This window comes from Eleginops maclovinus, chromosome 20 (genome assembly GCF_036324505.1).
Source record: "Eleginops maclovinus isolate JMC-PN-2008 ecotype Puerto Natales chromosome 20, JC_Emac_rtc_rv5, whole genome shotgun sequence".
Lineage (NCBI taxonomy): Eukaryota > Metazoa > Chordata > Actinopteri > Perciformes > Eleginopidae > Eleginops > Eleginops maclovinus.
The window spans coordinates 4,046,240-4,067,525 of record NC_086368.1 but is presented as its reverse complement, the minus strand read 5'-3'; the positions used below and the strand labels follow the sequence as shown (position 1 = coordinate 4,067,525).

Genomic DNA, 21,286 nt, shown 5'->3' with positions numbered 1-21,286 from the left:
GCCAATGCTTAAAATCATACTCAAATTTGCTAGGCTGATCTTGTCTGACAGGAAGCTAAAGGCTGATCCAAAGATCAAATGTTATAAAAGGAGGAATGAAGCTTTTTGCTGTTGGAATAGCTTTCAATATTCATCCAGTGTTATGTCTGATTCGTCTTTAGTTCTTCTGAACAAATTAGACTTCTTCTCTGTTCTTGGTTGCCTTTCAGCGTTTGGCTTTTTGTCACATCTTTTATGCAAAGCATTTTTATCAAAACCAGCATTTCCAGGTGTTTTAGTCGGGCCTAGCCAGTCAAAACACCAGGGTGGTGACTTGGTGTTCAAAAGGTTAAAAGTGTCTCATGAACATAAAATTATAATTCATCCCTGTAAGAAACACATGGAGGATAGGTAGAGAGACATTAACTGAGAAACAGGTAGAGAGAAAAAATACTTTATAAAAAAAAATGTATGAAATCTTATGGAAAAAATACCCTACCAACCCATATTGAGTGTGAGACTAAGCTGTGTAATACCAACAGATAAAGACCATTTGATATCCTGATAACCTGCTGTATGACGTGTCATTGTGGGCCATTTATCAAAGATGTTAGTGTTGGAATGTCTACTTGGATGTGTGTGTGTGTGTGTGTGTGTGTGTGTGTGTGTGTGTGTGTGTGTGTGTGTGTGTGTGTGTGTGTGTGTGTGTGTGTGTGTGTGTGTGTGTGTGTGTGTGTGTGTGTGTGTGTGTGTGTGTGCGTGCATGAGTACGTGTGTGTGAGTGTGAGTGCACTATTATAACTGCATTGGGGTAGCCATTATTTCTTGAAGCAAAAACTGGTTCACACCATCACACAAAAACACATACACAGTCTTTTTGTGTGGAAGTGTTTATGTGATTTTGCACAAAACACCCACATACATCAACATATTTAGTTACAGTCACTCATAAGTGTTCTCTTCTTGCCTACTCACGCACACACACACACACACACACACACACACACACACACACACACACACACACACACACACACACACACACACACACACACACACACACACACACACACACACACGCTCATAAAGGATATTAGAGGAATGTGTGTACTGCCCTGCAGTGAGATATTCTGCTCCCCTCTTGCTGCTGCCTGGGGGAACAAACAGCTTAAAGACACACTCCGCCCAAATGTGATTTCCCCTCTGATATGTTACTGCACAGCAACTCAGAGGAAAGATGGCAGACAGCAGCATATGTTAACACTCAGGAGTACAATTAATGTTGAGGCTCTCAGGGGTCGTCAAAGCTTCTTAAGTGGCAACGGCACTATAAAGTCTGGTTTCGGCATTTATCCAGACTCTGAAGACAATCAGTCAGCAACTCAAGCAAACAAATCATATTCCTATAACAAGCCCTTCAAATGATGCTTATCTTTAAATAATCAACAGAAAAACTACGGTTCTGAAAAGTAAATCCAGGGCTTTGAACCTGTATTCTCTCCTAATACCAGCAGGGGGCGACTCTACTGGCCACATTGTATAGAAGTCTATGATAAAATGACCATAATTAAACGCTTTCTATTAAGTTAATATTCTATAATGCAAAGTTAAAGCCTGCTTCAATTCATCGTGATGTTCATTTTGTAATGTAAATTCCCTTTCAGATTAAAATATGAGTCGCTACCTCTTGATTGACAGGTTGTTACTACTGTTGTCCAGCCTGGGTATTGAGCAAAAATCTTGAATATCCATTGGTTCAATCCTCAGAAATATCTTGAGGCTTTGTCTACAGTCAATAAAACCGTTTGGGAACTTGTGATGAACATGTATTATACTATATTCTGACATTTCCTAGATTAATTTGATAGATTATCTAATTAAGACTTTCAGTAATTGATTAATAACTGAATTTGAGCCGTAGGGTCCAGGCTATTTTTCACACTAATTTAGATCTTGGTATCTTTATGAGAGAGGACATTTAGTATACCTCAGAGTTTTGATGTTGAAAACATTTGAAGCACAGTGAAATACATTATTTTTTATCCAATTGTAAGACTCCTGCCATAATGTGTTGTTGCTAAAGAAGATGTAAATGTGTTGAGAGATGGAATCATCCACAAATTAACCACTGCAAGCAATACGTGTGTCAATAAAAAAAAAGGTTTTGATTTGAATAACATCAAATTCAAATGTTTTTGGGGGATTTACACCAAATTGAAAATCACCACTGAAATGTTAACTTTAATTAAATGTATTGTGTCAACAGATTTCACACACCTGTATTATGTTAGTTGAAAGCAATAATATTAAGTTTGAATTATAGCTTTAATTGAAGTAAAACTATAATTTCCGCTGAGTTACTCACCCAGTGTCTGTCCGGCCAGCACCCTGCCATTCTCCCCGATCACGGCCCCCCGGGCGTGCCTCTCGCTGGCGTACTGGATGAAGGCGTAGCCCTTGTGCACGGAGCAGCCAAGCACCCGGCCGTACTTCGAGAAGATGGTCTCCACGTCCGACTTCTTTACCACTGCAGTGTTCAGGTTGCCGATGAACACGCGGGAGTTGATGGACTTTGGGTCCGTCTTGTTGGTCACGTTGCTGGTCTGCGCCTTCAGCGACATGGCCGAGAGATGGGCAGTGGAAGCGACTGACAAATGCATGGATCGGGAGGGAAACGTGGAGATGGGATCTAAAGAGAATAAAGGAGAATTGGTGTCAGTCAAAAATACATATAATAGTGCACTTTTGCAAAGTATTGGATGATTGAAACTCAAAAACAACCAAACCAGTGTGGAAATCACAACACATGAGACTTGGAGTAGATCACTTTTTTTTACAGAGCAAACACAGGGTTCATTCAGTGTTCACACAGACTTTAAAATCTTAGATACACGTCATACTTTTCTAACAATATGAAATCAAAGCAGAACTTAGTCATGATGTGGCACGTCTTTGAAGTAGAGAAACAGCGTGGATGAGTTTCTCTCTGCTTTTCTGACCACAACATTCACAAATATCCGAAAGGTCCAATATTTGAAAAGGCTTTACCAATCTACAGCCCCAGATTCTTTTTTTCATTTCCTTTTCTTTTTCTTAATAGACAAACAGCTCACAAGCAATGAAAGATAAATTGCAACAGCACATGAATGCACCACGGGACATCCTCACTAAGACATGGCCTTTTTTCAAACATCAAACCAATCACACTGTTAAAAGGAATATTTTTTATAGAAGAATAAATGAGATAAAGTATCGTAAGTGACTATCAGAACTGAATGGACAGAGTTTATAACCCCAGTACCATCTTTACTTTACTCATTCCTCTAAATTAAAATGGATGCCCCTCTGAATTTCTGAAAACTCAATTCAATATATTTGAAGCACTTCATTTGAAAGGGATTTAATAATATCTTCGCAATTAAGCAAGAGGGGGAAAAAACAGCAACAAGTAGCCTCTGTTTAGTGGCTTACAGCAGACAGAGCCGCTTCATCACCTGAGACCAGCTCAATCGATCACAGAGCAGGATTTGAAAACCAAATTGAGTTTTCACACTGTGTGCCAACTTCCTCCCTGCACATACCAAACACAAGCTAGATATGATGGAGGAGAGAACAGGACGGGAAAAAATAAAGGGAGCACTGAGAGGAACGAAAAAACAAGGACTAAGACGGTGGGAGGGATTGACTGGACGTAAAAGGAGTAAGGATTAGGAGATGTACATAGGGAGTGAGTTTATACAGAAATTAGATAAAATACAATGAAATAAGAAATTAACATGTTTTTTTGTTGGTATATTTACTCTGGCCTTCATACCATAATGTCACAGTTTGAGACGTTTTCACTGGGTAAATAGTTATTAGTCGATTTTTGGTTTCAAACATTTGGGCTTTTATCCCCTTAGAAGAAGCAATATACTGTATGTATTTTCTGTCAGGGATTCTTTTATTTAAGAAGCTTTTAGAGGCCAGAAGAGAAGAACCTATTAAAAGTGATAAAAAAATAAAAACCTCATAAAGGAAACATCATTTTTCAGACATTCTAGAAAATGTTTCTGTTGTTGAATAATTTATTTGCTTCAACCCTTGAAGGCATGTGTAATTTGCTTCAGTGTGTGCTGGTAATATCTTACTTCCTACATTAGGTAGCCAGTACACAGTAGTACTGAAGCATGCAGTCCATTAGTATGCAGTATGTTAGGGAGGCAACTTTAAACACATGATCTCATACAGGCTAAGCAAACAGTAATGTTAACAATCAGACCATTTTAGCATTATCCTTTTCTCTTGTTATATTATTTATAGGTATGTATTTGAGTTAAATTATTGTAAAAATGTTTTGTATTCTATAAAATATAGACAATTTTTCTCTGTGTTGGAATTCAACAGATACTGGAATGGCTGCCATACATGTAGAGATAAAGATTTAAGAAAAAATTGGAGTGGTCTCTGAATTTCTTCCAGAGCTGTATAGTGGGTAGAGCCGTGCTACAGAATTTAGCATATCGTTTTAGAGAAAATCAGGAAGAATAGGGTAATCTCTGTCAAGGAACACAACACCAAGATGAACCCCTTAGCTTCTCTTTCAACAAATGTAATTTCGAAGCTGAAGTGGGATTATGCTAATGTGTCACTCGGAACATGTTTCAGCACCGCTTAATTTCAGCTTGGCATTCAGATGTACATTTGGCATTTGCTCAAAGTGAAGAGAGTAAATGAGTTAGTGAGTCATCTGCTTACTGTAGTGGTTGGAGTGAAGTCTGACAGATGAGTCAGTGTGGAGGAAATGGAACGTCATGTGGGTCTTTTTGGTCTGTCGACAATGTAACAAAGTAGAGGGATTCAAATGAAGGGTAACAGCAGGAATTAACTGAGACTGTTGAAAGAGTACCAGTTTTAGGTCTTTGGGGGAAAAATCAGGCACATAATGTTATGTTTTTTCATTGTTTATTCTCTCAATTTAGATTGGCCTTTCCCTTTTTTTTGCAGTCATTGCCAACATATGGTCCTTTTGAGTTTGAAGACAGTCGGGCCCTTCCTAGAACTGTAAAGGTGAGATCTTAAGTCAGACTTAATTCTCGAAAAAATGGGGACTTGAAATGACTTTGACCTCATGGCTCTGAGCATGAGACCTGTACTGCTTTAGATTTTTGCTTTCAGTTAAAAAATGGAATTTAGCATGAAAATAGGAGTATGTGCATGCGAATAGAACAGGAGAATAAGAACTTTGTTATGTTAATACCCACTTTTTGACTAAAAAGGGAAAAGCGTAAACAACTCTCAATAGGACACCTTATAGCCCTCCATATTTAGTTGTTTAAAAACTTCAGGGACTTAAAACATGTTTTGAAGGATTGCAGATGAATTTGTGATTCCTAATGCTCTGAAGTGCCTGCAAAGAGCTTAAAGGGGTCCTCGAAGATTTTCTGGTTAGAAAACGTATCAAAATTCAGTGTACCTCACCGAAACCATTATGGGTTGTGGCGCAGTGGAATAGTGCACTGATCTTTGGATCAGGTGGGCGCTGGTTCCATTCCCACTGCAGTCAGCATGTTGTTGTGTACCTGATGAAGACACTTCACCCAAATCCTGTGGGGATTGTACACAGTATTGATTTGGATAAAAGCATCAAACAATTAACATGGGTATCTTTAATAGAAGAATATACCCTTAACAGTCCCACAGCGGGGACATTTACATTCTGCATTTGACTTATCTTAGTGTTAGGAGCAGGGGGCTGCCATATGTACGGTGTCCAGGGAGCAGTGTAGGGAACAGCGCTTTGCTGAGGGAAACCTCGGTAACCCTTGGTTTTGCAAGGTCTTGAACCGGTGACCTTCCAGTTCCCAGGTCAAGTCCCTACGGACTTTGCCACCACTGCCAATGGCTTGAAAATCATCCAAACTATGTGCAAATCAGATGTTTGCTGTTGTGTTTACAGTACTGCGTATCATCAGGTTAGCGCGTTAGCATTTGCATCCAGGTTCTCTAAACTCTTTACAGTTGACACCACCCAAAGTCAGACTTGATTCACAAAAATGATGTCTTAACACCTGAACTAATCTGATATTTCATTTGACACTTGCTTTCGCCATTTGACATAGCATTATAGTGTCATAGTGTTGCATAAACAAAAATAAGGGTAACAATAAGACTAACTATTATACATCTTAGCTGAATATTACTGATTGATACTAATTGGTCAATTTGTACATTTCAGAGGTTGTTAATACTCGATAACAGGCCTCTGCTAAGCAAAATAATGTCTGTTGCTAAGGAGGATCGAAAGAGAGAAGGAAAGAAGAAAACATGATCAGGTGTTTTTTTTTGTTCATTAATGAACCTTATCCCTTACGTATTTAGTTGTGTTTATGTTAATCAGTGAAATATTGGGACGCCAGTGGCAGGACTGCGTGTCATCTCGGGTGAACAGGTGCGTCCGTAAAATGATTTATTATATCTAGACACTGGAGAATAGCTGTCCTTTTCACTGTGTAAATCTGGAACTGACAGGATATTTAACTCACACAAAAGCAGTTACATAACTACTGTAAATCATGACAGTAAATCTCCTCACTGCAAAAGGAAAAAGAGCAAAAACTGAAGTTAAAACCAGTAAGTGTACACCGAAACCAAAGCAAATTCAACATTGTTTGACAAGCATCAAATTGCTATGAATATAAAGATGTCTCTTCATCATATAGAAGTGATTCATGCATGTAGAAATGTGTATACTGTGTGTACGACTATTGGAAATGCATGCAATGTGCAACAATGTCGAAATACATTAGAAATGAGAGGAATGAAGAGGAAGAAGGCATACGTTATTCATGCCTTAGGGGACTTTCTTTCACTTTGGGGTTTTGCACACACATGTCACTGGGTCTGTGTGTGATATCTTTGCTTTCAAATATGTATCTCAAGTTAAGTTTAAAGGTTACAAAGCCAGGTTAAAGTAACTTTCGTTGTATTTGTGTGATTTGATGATCCCTGTTCCTTTCTCCCTGACCCTCCAGGGGACAGAGCCATCTGAAATCTGATTGCTCAAACTCTAATGAATGAAATTGAGCGTGGCCCCAAGCGGACTGTGTGTGCGTTTGTTCCAGAGGTCCACATCTAGTGGACAACAGAAAAGTGCTGACCTAGCAAATCCAAGTTGTGTGTAGGTGCGGGGTTGAGTGAGAGAGAGATAGTGAGCAAAGGTTTGTGTTAATGTTCTCCTATCCTCTGTGTGTGTGTGTGTGTGTGTGTGTGTGTGTGTGTGTGTGTGTGTGTGTGTGTGTGTGTGTGTGTGTGTGTGTGTGTGTGTGTGTGTGTGTGTGTGTGTGTGTGTGTGTGTGTGTGTGTGTGTGTGTGTGTGTGTGTGTGTGTGTGTTCAATGTACTCATATATACACATAGAGTTGCATGGTGGCATTTTTTGTTTCTGCAAAAAGGTGTTAATGTCTCATTGCAAGTACTGTAAAGTAGTAAGACAAGCATGCACACACACACACACACACACACACACACACACACACACACACACACACACACACACACACACACACACACACACACACACACACACACACACACACACACACACACACACAGCTACTCTATGTCTTTGTGTTTGCAACCACTCCATATATACTGTATGATGAAACAATATTTTATCCCTATTCCCTGTCCTACCCCTCCAGGACACCCTGTCTGCGTCACCCTCTTTGTCTCACGGAGAGATACCGCAGGTCCTTCCTTCCTTCAAACCACCATGACCCCTGGTAGATCCCTACACACACATATAACAACAAAGACTAAAACATTCCTGTTGCGCAACACAACTTATGTGCAATATATATAAATATATATATATATATATATATATATACCGTATATACGTAGCTGTGCAATTTTATTCTAACACTGTTTATACTTTCACCTGGCTGATGTCAGATAACTGTTATTGGTTATTGGTTGGATGTGTATTTTGTATGGTGTAATTTCTAGTTTCTTTAATATCATTATCTTTTTTTTATGCTTTTGAGTGATAGTGAGCTGTCTTTGGCTGTTTGTAAATGTCCCCTTAGTGGGACTACTAAAGGTATTCTGATTCATTAATAACCAGATTTCTGCATTAATTTTAACATTTATTAGTTAAAAAAACCCTTTCCTTGAATAAATCTCCCTGTTCTGTATTTAGGGGTCTAAATATTAGCATTAGAAGCGAGAGAGAGACACTTCCTGTCTCTGCACTAACACAGTGAAATGTTGAAGCCAAATGATCTCATGCTCTTTAAGCAAATAAGCTGTAAAAGCTTTTCCCTTCCAGGCTCTACGGTTTGATGATACAGAACATGCATACATTAGCATTAAAGAGGATAATGCTTGTAAGTTCACTGAATAAATCCACAAGCCTACTTTGTGGTTTTTAGTTTAAATGTAAGCTTTTAAACTCAAATGAACTTCAGATCGTAGTCATCGTTTGTCATCAAGTCTGCTATTTTCTAGAAAATCTAATTGTTAAATAACATTTGAAGTCTACCTTATTTAAGTCTGGCATTTAATATTGTAGACAGAGTAAAAATAAAACATTTAAAGAACAATATTGTAAGATTTTTGATTCCTGTTATCTGCTGATTATTTTTAAAGAATGAAAAATGTGCCAATTAGATATCTGTTTTTATTTTGTATCGATTCATTTATAAATTAAATGTATGTATCAATGTGTAAACATGTTTTTAATTGCACAAATGTATTCAATGCTAGCAATTAAAATCTTAAATTGTAACATGTTATTTTTTATGAATTAAATATTGGATTATGTACAATCCAGGCTGTGTATCCAACAGTGTTAGGGACTCGCTTATTTTTGGTTTCTGTGAGAAATGGGACCTGACCTGACCTGACCTGAAGGTGCCCTTGAGCAAATCAGCAGACTTTGCCATTGAGCTGACCTTTTGCTCTTAGCAGCACAAGTCAATAGGATCCACCAAAAACCTGACTTCAGATGTTTACTCCCGACAGTGCATGTGTGTAAGATTAGCATTCAGATGAGTGCTTTGGGTTCAACGATTCACACCCATTAACATTTCTACCTCCTGCTAGAAGTGAACGAGTGGTTTCATGGGCCGAGCTTTACACTCAAATGATCTTCATTTCCTGCCTTTTTAATTAAACCCAAATTTGCAAACACACCCCGCTGCAGAAAATAGTACTGGCAGCCTCTCTGTGATTATTTGTCTGCAGAAATAGCAATTAAACCAACACCATAGGGGACAATGATTATACAGATTATACATGCTGTCTTCAGGCGCTGTTGGACATTTCATAATTACTATTTCAAGACACATAATGACATATCAACATTAAAACATGGATTCATTAGTATTGTCTGAAGACTTAGTCTGACATTTGGTTATCATTTATACCAATTAAAAAAACTATCTTGAAGCAAAAGGTTTCACTGAATATTTGTTAAAATCGTGTTTGCATTTCAACCTCATTTCTCTGAAACATTTGGTAAAGTAGGAGTCAGATATTACAAGAACAATTGTTTTAATTAATGAAATGTTACATTACATTAAACGTTGAACAAAGTAAGCACACATGATGTTATATATTTATTAGAATATATATTATTATCTTACTTTTTGTTTTTCTGTTTATTAGCAACTTATTGATCTGTGCCGTGTCTAAACTTTCTTGTAGAGTGATTTTGTTTCGTTGTTTTTTCGCTGTTGAGTTTCTGCTTTTTGCATCCACCCTGCTGGCTGCATTGTTAACTTCAGGGGGAAACTAATCGCGCAAAGGTCAGCTAGCATGGTGGTCGGAACAATGGCTACCCCTTACTTAAATCAGGAGAAGCATCAGAGGATGCAGGGTAACCCGAAGAGAGGAAGGAGGAGAGCTGGGTCTAGACTTAAAGAGACAAGAAGATATGAGTTATGTCTCCCCCCTCTCATTGTGGGCATCAATAGCTCACTGGCTGATAAAGTAGACAAGCTAACAGTGTTAGCTAGGAGTCAGAAGAAATATCTGGAGTGTAGTTTAGTGTGCTTTAGAAAAGCTTGGCTGCTCCAGGATATACTGTATCTGCCAACAATGTGGCCATCAATGGCTTCCAGACTGTTCAGGCTGACAAGGATTGCACTTCATCAGTCTTCATCATGAGTCTGAGTCGTCATCATGAGCTTGAGTCTTCATCATGAGCCTGAGTCTTCATCAAGTCTTCACCATGAGCCTGAGTCTTCCTCAAGTCTTCACCATGAGCCTGAGTCTTCATCAAGTCTTCACCATGAGCCTGAGTCTTCATCACATTTTTATTTTGATTCTTATATGGTGCAACTGTCATACAACCTAATGTACCCCTGGGATTCATAAAGTGTTTTGATTTGTATTTGATTTGTAATTTCCTGCATAGTGATTCAAATGTTGTGGATTTGGAGAAGGCGTATGACCGGGTTCCCAGGGAGATACTGTGGGAGGTGCTGAGGGAGTATGGGGAGAGGGGGTTGCTACTCAGGGCCATCCAATCTCTGCACTCCCAAAGCGAGAGCTGTGTCCGGGTCCTCGGTAGCACGTCGGACCGATTTCCGGTGAGAGTGGGCCTCCGCCAGGGCTGCGCTTTGTCATCAATCCTGTTTGTGATATCCATGGACAGGATTTCGAAGCGTAGTCATGGGGGAGGGGGTCTGCAGTTCGGTGGGCTAAGGAATGCACCACTGCTTTTTGCAGATGATGTGGTCCTAATGGCTTCATCAGTCTGTGATCTTCAGCACTCACTGGATCGGTTCGCGGCCGAGTGTGAAGCGGCTGGGATGAGGATCAGCACCTCCAAATCTGAGGCCATGGTTCTCAGCAGGAAACCGATGGACTGTCCACTCCAGGAAGGGAAGGAGGCCTTACCCCAAGTGAAGGAGTTCAAGTATCTCGGGGTCTTGTTCTCGAGTGAGGGAACAATAGAGCGTGAGATGGGCCGGAGAATCGGAGCAGCGGGAGCGGTACTGCAGTCGCTTTACCGCACCGTTGTGACGAAAAGAGAGCTGAGCCAGAAGGCAAAGCTCTCTGTCTACCGGGCCATCTTCGTTCCTTCCCTCACTTATGGTCATGAAGGATGGGTCATGACCGAAAGAACGAGATTGCGGATACAAGCGGCCGAAATGGGATTTCTCCGCAGGGTGGCTGGCATCTCCCTTAGGATAAGGTGAGAAGTTCAGTCATCCGGGAGGGACTCGGAGTAGAACCACTGCTCCTTCGCGTTGAAAGGAGCCAGTTGAGGTGGTTCGGGCACCTAGTGAGGATGCCACCTGGGCGCCTCCCTAGGGAGGTGTTCCAGGCACGCCCAGCTGGGAAGAGACCGAGGGGTAGACCTAGGACCAGGTGGAGGGATTATATCTCTTCGCTAGCCTGGGAGCGCCTTGGAATCCCTCAGTCAGAGCTGGTTGATGTGGCCAGGGAAAGAGAAGTTTGAGGCTCTCTGCTGGAGATGTTACCTCCGCAACCCTGACGGAAAAGCGGGAGAAGATGATGGATGGATGGTGATTCAAATGTCAGCAGTCAAACTAATAAGCTGTGTCTGCTCACTGTTCACTACCAATTAATTGACATGCCGATTTGATATACACATGTTTGATAAATAATTGTTTTACTTCATTCTGTCGCCTGAGATGTGTGTTACTTTCAATATAAAGTAAAACAACTGATACACAAATCCAGTGCCATGCATGTAACCATGAGTGTCAGACGGCAAACTTCCGTTGACCTCCTGTTTCATGGTTGCATCTCTCATTCATCTTTAAATATTCCCATGTTTAATTGATGTAATTCTGTATTATTTGCCTCTGTGTAGGCTGCCTGCTACATGGAGCAGATCACTGAATCCGTGTCTAATTTATTAAAGGCTCCCAGGATTCTACATCTCAAGATCAACAGTTCTGATTAGTACCGGTGTTGTCATTGAAGTGCACATTGAATGTGGAATTATTTCAAAACTTTTATTTTGGAGTCATGTCAGTTACAGAATACTTAGCTTTAATATCACACTCCAGAATAATCTATAATTTGGCATTCCAGGGAAATGCAGCTTTGACTCACTTTTGTCAAAAACGTTTACCTTGATGCCGTTGCTGAAGAGTGATAACTGATCTGATATCACTCTCATATATAATCCTCAGACGCATGCAGCAAGTTGAAGCCTATTTTCTTGATAACGACAAAAGGATTCTGGGAAATACTGGAAACCACTTTCTGAGGTGGAGGAGGCTGTTTGGAGGAAAACATGTTCACCATGAGAGACTTTCATTTAAGCAATAATGTGCACATTATCCCCCAGCAAGGCTGTGTGCTTAGCCCTATGCTCTTCACACTGTTCACCCATGACTGCCCCCCCATCTCCACCTCTAACTCCATCATTAAATTTGCAGATGACACCACAGTAGTTGGGCCTATTACAGATAATGAGGAGACGGCCTACAGGCTTGAGGTGGAACATCTGGTTGAGTGGTGTAAGGACAAAAACCTGGTCCTTAACACCTCTAAAACCAAGGACATTGACTTCAAGAGAACCAGAAAGGAAGTCTACCTCCACCTCCACATACATGGAGAAGCAATGGAGAGCATGGAGGACCTCAAGTTCCTTGAACTCAGCATGTCGAACCATCTGACATGGACTTCCAACACCTCAAACCTGGTGAAAAAGGCACAGCAACCACTTTTCTTCCTCAGGAAGCTGAAAAAGTCCAGGCTATGACAGACTCTGCTGGTAAACTTATACCATTCGACCATTGAGAGCATCCTGACAAGCTGCATCACAGTGTGGTACGTCAGCTGCACAGCCGCTGAGCAGAAGGATCTGCAACGGGTGTTGAAGGCGGCTCAGCGCACCGTCGGTACTGATCTCCCAGACCTTGACAGCATCTATACCAATCGACTGAGGAAGAAGGCCAGCAGCATCAGCAGAGACACCACACACACCAGACACTCACTGTTTGCCTCAGTTCCATCTGGCAAACGGTTCAGGACAATAAAATCACACCATCAGAATGAGGAACAGTTTCTTTCTGAGAGCTGTGGCCTCCATCACTCCTATCCCTGTCCAACCTCAGAGCTCATCACAACAACTGTGAACACACATAAACACTCCTCCGCCCCTCAAAGACTGCAACCACTACTATTTAAAAATATTTATGGTCATTTTGCTTTAGACTGAGAGGTTTCAAGGTTTTCTACTGAAAGAGCCCAACTGCTTTCCTTCTCTTGTTTTTTTTTCTGTTTGGTGCTCTCCATAAATGAGTGAATAATATGTGATACCGGTAACATTACGTCTCTGTGTGTTATTAATCACATGTTAGTGGAGCCTCTGCACGGCCCTGTAACCTGCTGTATATGAACGAGTCTCTATTCAACGTTAGCTCACCTTGTCATTGGTGTGTTAACGGGGATTTGGCTGACAAGTTTTCTAAAAGCCGGAGATTCCACAGAGGACAGAGGCTGCAGATCTTCAACACTCTGCCACGAGTATCTGAACTTCTCTGGGTTCAAGAGGCAGACCCAGAGAAAGTGACCTTCTGTTGCTTTGGCCTGCGTGCACTCCTGTGTTTCTCTGTTCTTTTGTCCGAGCCTGCAGCTCTGCATTGTGAATCTGTTTCTGCAGCCCTCTTAACCAATAGTAAACAGGCTTACTGAGTTACTATTCACAATTGTTTCTCTGGTGTCGGAATGTCTCTCGATGTTTGTGAATCCAGAAACAAAACACCACATCATTTCGGGTTAAAATGTGTAACTGCATTACTGAGAATTGTAACGGGTATTATATTACCCACATTTCATAAGTAATGCGTTATATTACTGCGTTACAGCTAAAAGTAATACATTACTGTAACTCTGTTACTCTTGTAACGCGTTACACCCAACACTGGTAATAAATCACAATATTTTGACTATTGAAATAAATGATGTAACACTGTTTGGAATTGTTATTAAATTCTTTAGGTTGAGAGCAAGCCTTGCTATACATTTCTCAACCTTGTATTAGTTTATTATTCCTCTGTGTTTTCATGGAATAACTGATTACCATAATTGACCATTTTGGGTTAAGACTGTAACGTAAACCTTAAGTGTCACGAATAATTCTAGTTTAAACATTTTCAGGACAAAAGTTGAATGAACACCTGTTCAACCCTAAGATTGTCTTTGGCTTTCCCTTGACCCGTTTCAAGTTAAAATGATATAATAACTACCCTTTAGTTTTTTTGTCAGCACAAGGCTTCAAGGTATCCTCCACCACAGCTACAAAACTGATTTTGACAATTTTAGCCAAGTCTAAGGGTCTCCGAAAACTGTATAATTTGGTGTTGGGTTCTGGGAAGAAATAGCAGTGCATTGTTGTCTGCGACTCAGGGTCAGATTTGGCCCAATCAAGATTCATCTTTGACTTTAGACACCCCACCCCCAGCCCATACCTCCACTGTAACATTAACTTTTTCACAACATGCACCTGGTCTCCAAATCTTCCTGCCCCCCTCCCCCAACAGGAACTGAACCTTTCTCAAAGAATATGGACACTGACACTTGAACCTGAACACGCACACACCAAGCCCCCAGGAAGTGCTCCGGACTTGGAGAAAATATTCGTAGTGGCCAAACTCTGGGTACTGCAACTTCCGTATCAGTCCGTGACGTCACCCCGCCCAGAAAGACTTTTTCCCATTGACTTACATTGGGAAAGAGACGTCTGTAAAAATCTCTTTAACTAAATAAACTACCAGTATGAACCTTTTTATAGACTTTAAAAACATTAGGTCCTTAAAGTCGTAAAATGCACTAAAAGCTGAATCCAGATGTATTTTCTCTCTTCTAGTGAGCCGAGAGTGGGAGGTTGGGGAGGGGCTTAAGGGGAAACTCAACTGGGCATGCTCTAAGCTCTCGACAGCCAGGTATTATGGGTAATTTGTGTTGTTTGCTCTCAAGAATCTCAGGCCATTTCCTCTTGATGCGCTAATGAGCAGCTTCCATAGGAATGAACGAGGTCCCTCCTCCAGCGCTGCATCCAGTTCTTATTATACATCCATGGCACACACACACACACACACACCATCATCTTGTGGGGGGCGTGGCATGAACAACACTGTCTCGCATAATCATCTATAAATATCACTGCCAAGATATTTTAGAATCTGTCGATTTGACAATGAGCAAAATAAGTTCTAAATTCTAATTCTAATATTACTCTATTATAGTAAGATAACATAATTATCCACCGTCTTCACTATAGGGAATTTAACCAATGAATTTAATCCCATTTTGTACTTAAAAATATATGGTGTAATGTGTTTTGGGCCATAACATAACATCACATCACATCACATAATATAACATTACAACAGGATTGTACGATAATGAATGCATAATAATTGAGTTATGATGTAGTAAAAACAATACTGGACCCGCAAACACCATGAACAGAAACAGCTCTCGAACCCAACACAAGGGTTGAGTCCCTTTACCTTCTCTGTGTATTAATTTGATTGAAACCATTCATACCAGTCGAAATGAACTGAAAAAAATTGGCGAAGGCATATGCAATCATTGTAAACCAACCAAACCACTTCGGTATTAAACCAGCCAAAATGTTCAACAGGTGCAGTTCAATTTGTTTTGCTTTCAAATATTTCTCAGACTAAATACTAATCATGTCAGTGAAGTGCTGGATAAAGAGGAGAGAGGTTCTCTCAGGGGGGTTTTGAGAGCATGTGTTGTGTGCTGATAGGGGCTCTGGCTCAGCAGGGAGACGATAATGTGAAGTACATCGTAAAAAGTAGAGTTTTCTGCCTCAAAGACAAGAAGTAACTCTTCCGTCAGTGAAGGAAGGTCATTCAAAGTGGAGCCGGCAGGGAGACACACTTCATAATAATAAATAGAAGAGACAAGACAGCAGCAGCTCTGGGATTAGAGTCACTTCCATTAACTGTGCGAACAACACAGGGCGGTAATACTGTGATGGACTGAATCACTGTTGGTGCACAGGCAATATTCCCACAGCCAATAACAGTGATGTTGGAGCAGCGGAATGTATTCACATCGGGTGATGACCTTTAGAACCAGGAGATAACTTCTGCTCCACATCTCCAGAGGTTTGCAGTAAAAAGAGATTTTGCGTTCTTACTTTTTAAGGGGGAACTTGCCTGATGTTAAAACATTAAAAAAACAAGCTTCACAAGAGTGGCAGAGATACAGAAATTAAAGCAAAGATGCAAACAAGGAGAAGCTTTCTGTGACAAAAGGAACACATTTCCTTTTCACTGACATGACTTGTGCACTGACCTTCTCATTCCTGCAACACAATCAGACAACTTTTCTTCAGAACAAAATGTTCCTCTGCCATATAGACATCTATTGGATCTGTTTTCTTGTTTGTTTCAACTGTCAAACTAATGCTCACTGTCATGGAGTCAAAGATCAACTCAAACTCTAAAAACACACAGTCTTCAAAGTCCTACATGCAAGCAATCAGATCAATAATAGTAGAAACCATCCGTACAAACCAATCAAAGTCAAAGTATGTTGCAATATGGGTCAGATAACTGTTAGCAGTGGCGCAAAAAGGTGAAGAAAAGTTCCACCATACACTGAATAAGACATTTAGGGGCTAAAATGAACTTAATGAATTGAAACCACAGTGAAAACGTTAAAGTTAGAAGGATGAAAACATGCACAACAACCAAACTGAAAACTGGAGAGGTAGTATTTACTATAAAGGGGACCATCATTTACAAAATGAACCTTGTACTGCACTGGAAAAGAAGTAAACTTAAAACTTACGGCACAGGGGCAAATACCGGCTCACCAGAGGGTCCAAATCCGGGCCGCGGGATGACTTTGCAAAGTGTAAAGATTAAAATGTGCAATACAATGCGAGTCAGCAGCTTGAGTACAAAAGAGTTTGGTTTGCTGGAACCCTATTGTCCAAGCACTGCTACGACTATTATGTATTTATACATTTTATTTACAAGGTTTAACCTTCTTCCTCAATAGCATGAATTTAGTTTGTATAGTGGTGTGTCAGGAGTACTACACAGATGTTGTTTTGTTCCAAAAGTAAAATGCTTTATTGTTCAGCTCCAGATCACGGTGGTTAAAGGTTTTTGTAGATAAACTGTGATCTGTAGGCTGTAATGCACATGTGTAAATGAAAAACTGAGGCATACAATTGTTGAAATTGCACTTATTTTTCTTAAGAAAGGTCAGGTTGTTCATAATGTTTTCTTAAAAGCAAGTTAATCAAACTTGAACATTTTCAGAAAGTACTTTTTTTGCACTAAAACCAAGGGAACAATGTAGAGTTATTGATAGCTTATTATTCTGTGATTTTACTGGTCTGGCCCACTTAAGATGAAATTGGGCTGTATGTGGCTCCTGAACTAAAATGAGTTTGACGCTCCTGCCATAAACCATTAGGACAAGGCTTACAGGGGTATTAAATGTAATAAGAAGAAGGGTCTTTTTCTCATAGACTCCTTTCAAGAGTGCAGGTTTGGGGCTCGGCTGCATTGGCTTCACTTTTTTGACCTAAAGGTTGCTGCTTCGCTATGTTGACTGTCTGCATGAAGTCCAAAATGTTAGAACGCATGGACAAAGACATGTTACCAAGTCTGCAAGCTTTAGATTCCAAACCAGGGTTCTTCTGGTTGTCCCAAAATCCTGGTTGAATATAATGGATGACGAGGGTTTTGCAGCTAAGGCTTCAGAGCTCTGGAGAGCCCTGCTGAGTGTTTGAGGTTTGCATTATCACTGCAATAAATCCGGACGCTTTTGAGAAACATTTTATCTTTTCATGCCGCTGTGTGGGTGAGATTTGAATCAACTCTGTGTTCATTTCTAAGGCTTCAGCTTGAGTTACACTGTATTGCATTAGATCGTGCAGCATGGGGAGTAACAGATTGCATGTAACGGGATTAATTAAACAGGGAAGAAAAAAAAAAGTCTACTCCCTTACAGTTACATTTAAAATAAGGGTAATCAGATTATTTGTACTTTATACATTTTAGAATAAAGAAAGATCTGAAACGCCTCCACTGGACTCCTTTGTTAACTCCCGTAACACTGTGACATCACTAAGTAAATCTATATCACCTTGTACTGAACTTCATAGGTTATGGGCCGGGACATCTCTAAGCATTTGACCAATCATAACAGCTAACCAATCAGAGCAGACTGGGCTCTGGTTTCAGACAGAGGGTGAGAAGAGGTGCTGCAGCACAGGAAGTGTGAGAAAAATAATGAGCCTTTTGAACATCAAGACATGTCCCAGTAGAGACCAATATGAACCTGAACACGAGCAGAATATGTTCTCTTCAAGAGCCCAAGGACATGTCGACAACAGAGGCTGGAGATTGAACCAAAGACCCTCTTATTGGAAGATACCACCTGCATTACAGGTACACTTGTACATTGTGTTTCTGCCAGGACAGTGAGTCTGTTTAAACATGACTCACTTTACAGACAGCATTTTTAGAGCAAAAAGGGACATTATCATCAGTGTGAAACGGTTCATCACGTGTATTGTTCTGTTTGTGTCAGTTTCCAGTTATTGAGCATGTGACTGATGAGGGTGAGAAGCCAGAGCTGCAGTGTTATCCAGGTATGGACCAGCCAGTTGGACCACATGACCCAGAGTCATAATAGAGGAGAGAAGAGAGAAAGAGGGAGTCAATGTGTTTGGCGGAGATAACGAGAACGGACCTGGACAGACGCAGTACAACGAGGAAACCATTTCCTTTAAGAAAATGAGAAAGAGAGAGACAGACAGAGACTAATTTAGAGTCACAGGGTAATTTGTTTTCAGTTGTTGTCATGGTGTTTGTGTGTTATGCTGAATGTTTGACCTTCAACAACACTGGCAATAACTAATTCCTCTCCACCTGCCTCTTTCAAACACCCACATGTTTGTTCTGGTACACTTGAAATGCTCCTCATTGAGAACACACAGTATCAATGTGCTTTCAGAAAATCCAACAGTGTGCTCATGAGTTCTAATTGCTCAAGTTTGTTTTGTCCGTGCTTATGCTCATATGTGTTTTTCATGTGATGATGAGCTGTCATTCTGTTCATGGGTTTTGCTGTGCTTCTGTGCTCTTGTATGTCAAAAAATCATAAATGTGAAAGCATTTATTGTTAAATCTGTTTGATTTACATAATTGACCCAATTGCTCTTGTTCAATAATGTGTATTGTCCCTTCCCAAAAAAGTACATACAAAAAAAACCATGGACTTTTGTAATCAAACTGACAGTCCAGAAACCAGAGTGGTTTGGTTTGTATTAGCCCTTCAGTTCAACTAACACATAACATGTGTTTAATCATTATATGTCAAATGCGTTTAACCCTCATACATACAGATGCAGAATTATTGCTAGAGGTAATGGCTGTGAAAAACAGGATAAACCCAAATCCATGTAATGCACACATACAGACACACACACACTTGAGTTCTTGGCTTGATGCATAACTGTGTAGTGGATACATATCATACACACTATAGTCCTTACAGAATATATACAAATCCACATGGACATTCCAAATAAAACATACTTCATAAACTACACACATTGAGACTTTAAGTCAAGCAATCGGAAATGATAAGACAAAAAACATGTCATGTTTTACTTTATCAGGTTATAAAATGGTCATTATGTGTTGTAACTACACGGCTTAGTTTAATACTCCATACTGCTTGAGTTTATTTTTGTTTTGTTTTATGTACATTTGACTGTGTATGTGTGAAGCCCAGGAAGAATAGCCAAGGCTCATGCTTGTGCTAATGGGGATCCTAATAAAGAATTGGTCAGTTTGGACATTCCAGAGGTCTGTTTATTTCCGCTGTGATATCGCTGCTAAGGAGAAAAGATGGTTGCTAAGGAAGATCTAGGGACTACATGCAGTCATATCAATCTGCAGAAAGAAGTTTGGTCAATCTAACGTCAGCTGTGGACGATAATCATTAGTTTTCTCCATCAGAAAACACCATGGAATAATCTTTGAATATTATTGTAATGTTTGTGTTGAGAGCAAGTCACGTTGGATTATTGATTGCTAAACTGTCCAAAGTAAGGAAAATCAAAAGGGCGCAGGAGAGAGTTTGAAAAACCGAGCGCTGCACGTCAGAGAAATCAGCCAAGACAGGCAGGAAGTAATCACTAAGAGGAACAGCAGAAGAAGACAGACAGGAAGTAAACACTAAAGGGAACAGCAGAAGAAGACAGACAGGAACTAAACACTAACAGGAACCGCAGAAGAAGACAGGCAGGAAGTAATCACTAAGAGGAACAGCAGAAGAAGACAGACAGGAAGTAAACACTAAAGGGAACAGCAGAAGAAGACAGACAGGAACTAAACACTAACAGGAACCGCAGAAGAAGACAGACAGGAAGTAAACACTAACAGGAACAGCAGAAGAAGACAGACAGGAAGTAAACACTAACAGGAACAGCAGAAGAAGACAGACAGGAAGATAACACTAACAGGAACAGCAGAAGAAGACAGACAGGAAGTAAACACTAACAGGAACAGCAGAAGATGACAGACAGGAAGTAAACACTAACAGGAACATGGTATGCACTTTGCAGTGTTTAAAGGTTGTGGTTCATGGAACAGATAATGTTAACAGACTTGGACAGTTACAGTAAACCTCCATCAGTGCTGCTTTCATTTCAAGACACGCTGCTGTCGCTGCAGTTCCAACCGTTCCTACGCAGTGAAACAGACCATTTCTTTGCTGAAGACCTACCACCATTTTTAAATCAATACAATTATATTTAATCAATATGTAGTAGTGTGATAAGCGGGATAATGTCCAGCTAGGCGGTAATTAAGGAAAAAATAACACAGGCAGTACCACTCCATTTTACTACCACTAATGCTTCAGAAAGATAACCCTACAGCCACCAGTAGGTACTGTATTATCCAACATTTTGATCGGGTCGCAAATCCGTGTGTCTATGGACCATTTGTTTTTCTTTCATGAACCAGTAAACAGAAGAGCATGCCACCTTTGGAACGAGGGGCGGGGCAAACGTTCGGAAATTATTTCAAAACAAAAGCTCTCGCATGCTGAAATACGCTTGCATTGAAGCACCACAGTATCTGGTTGAAGGAACGATTATAATATTCTAAACATGGGAGAAGGAGGTGAATTCAGGCTGGTTCATTGTGATCACAATGAAAACAGCTCAGACACATATAGAGCCCAGAAAACAAATGTTATTCAGGCTGTAAATGTAATGAGCCACTTAGCACAGCGTGGCTATTTCTAACATGGACAACATTGTTAGG

General features: G+C 40.3%; 2 protein-coding genes across 2 annotated transcripts in view; both read right to left on the bottom strand.

The window, feature by feature from the left end:
• raly (RALY heterogeneous nuclear ribonucleoprotein) overlaps positions 1-21,286 on the bottom strand; it is a 144,181-nt gene that overhangs the window by 44,148 nt on the left and 78,747 nt on the right. The window contains exon 2 of the mRNA XM_063910326.1: positions 2,345-2,668. Within this exon, the coding sequence (XP_063766396.1) occupies positions 2,345-2,639 (295 nt within the window). The 5' untranslated portion in view covers positions 2,640-2,668. The remainder of the gene's footprint in view (positions 1-2,344; positions 2,669-21,286) is intronic.
• The window catches only part of LOC134882547 (serum amyloid P-component-like), a 230,139-nt gene that overhangs the window by 153,515 nt on the left and 55,338 nt on the right, over positions 1-21,286 (bottom strand). The gene's annotated exons all lie outside the window — the stretch shown is intronic.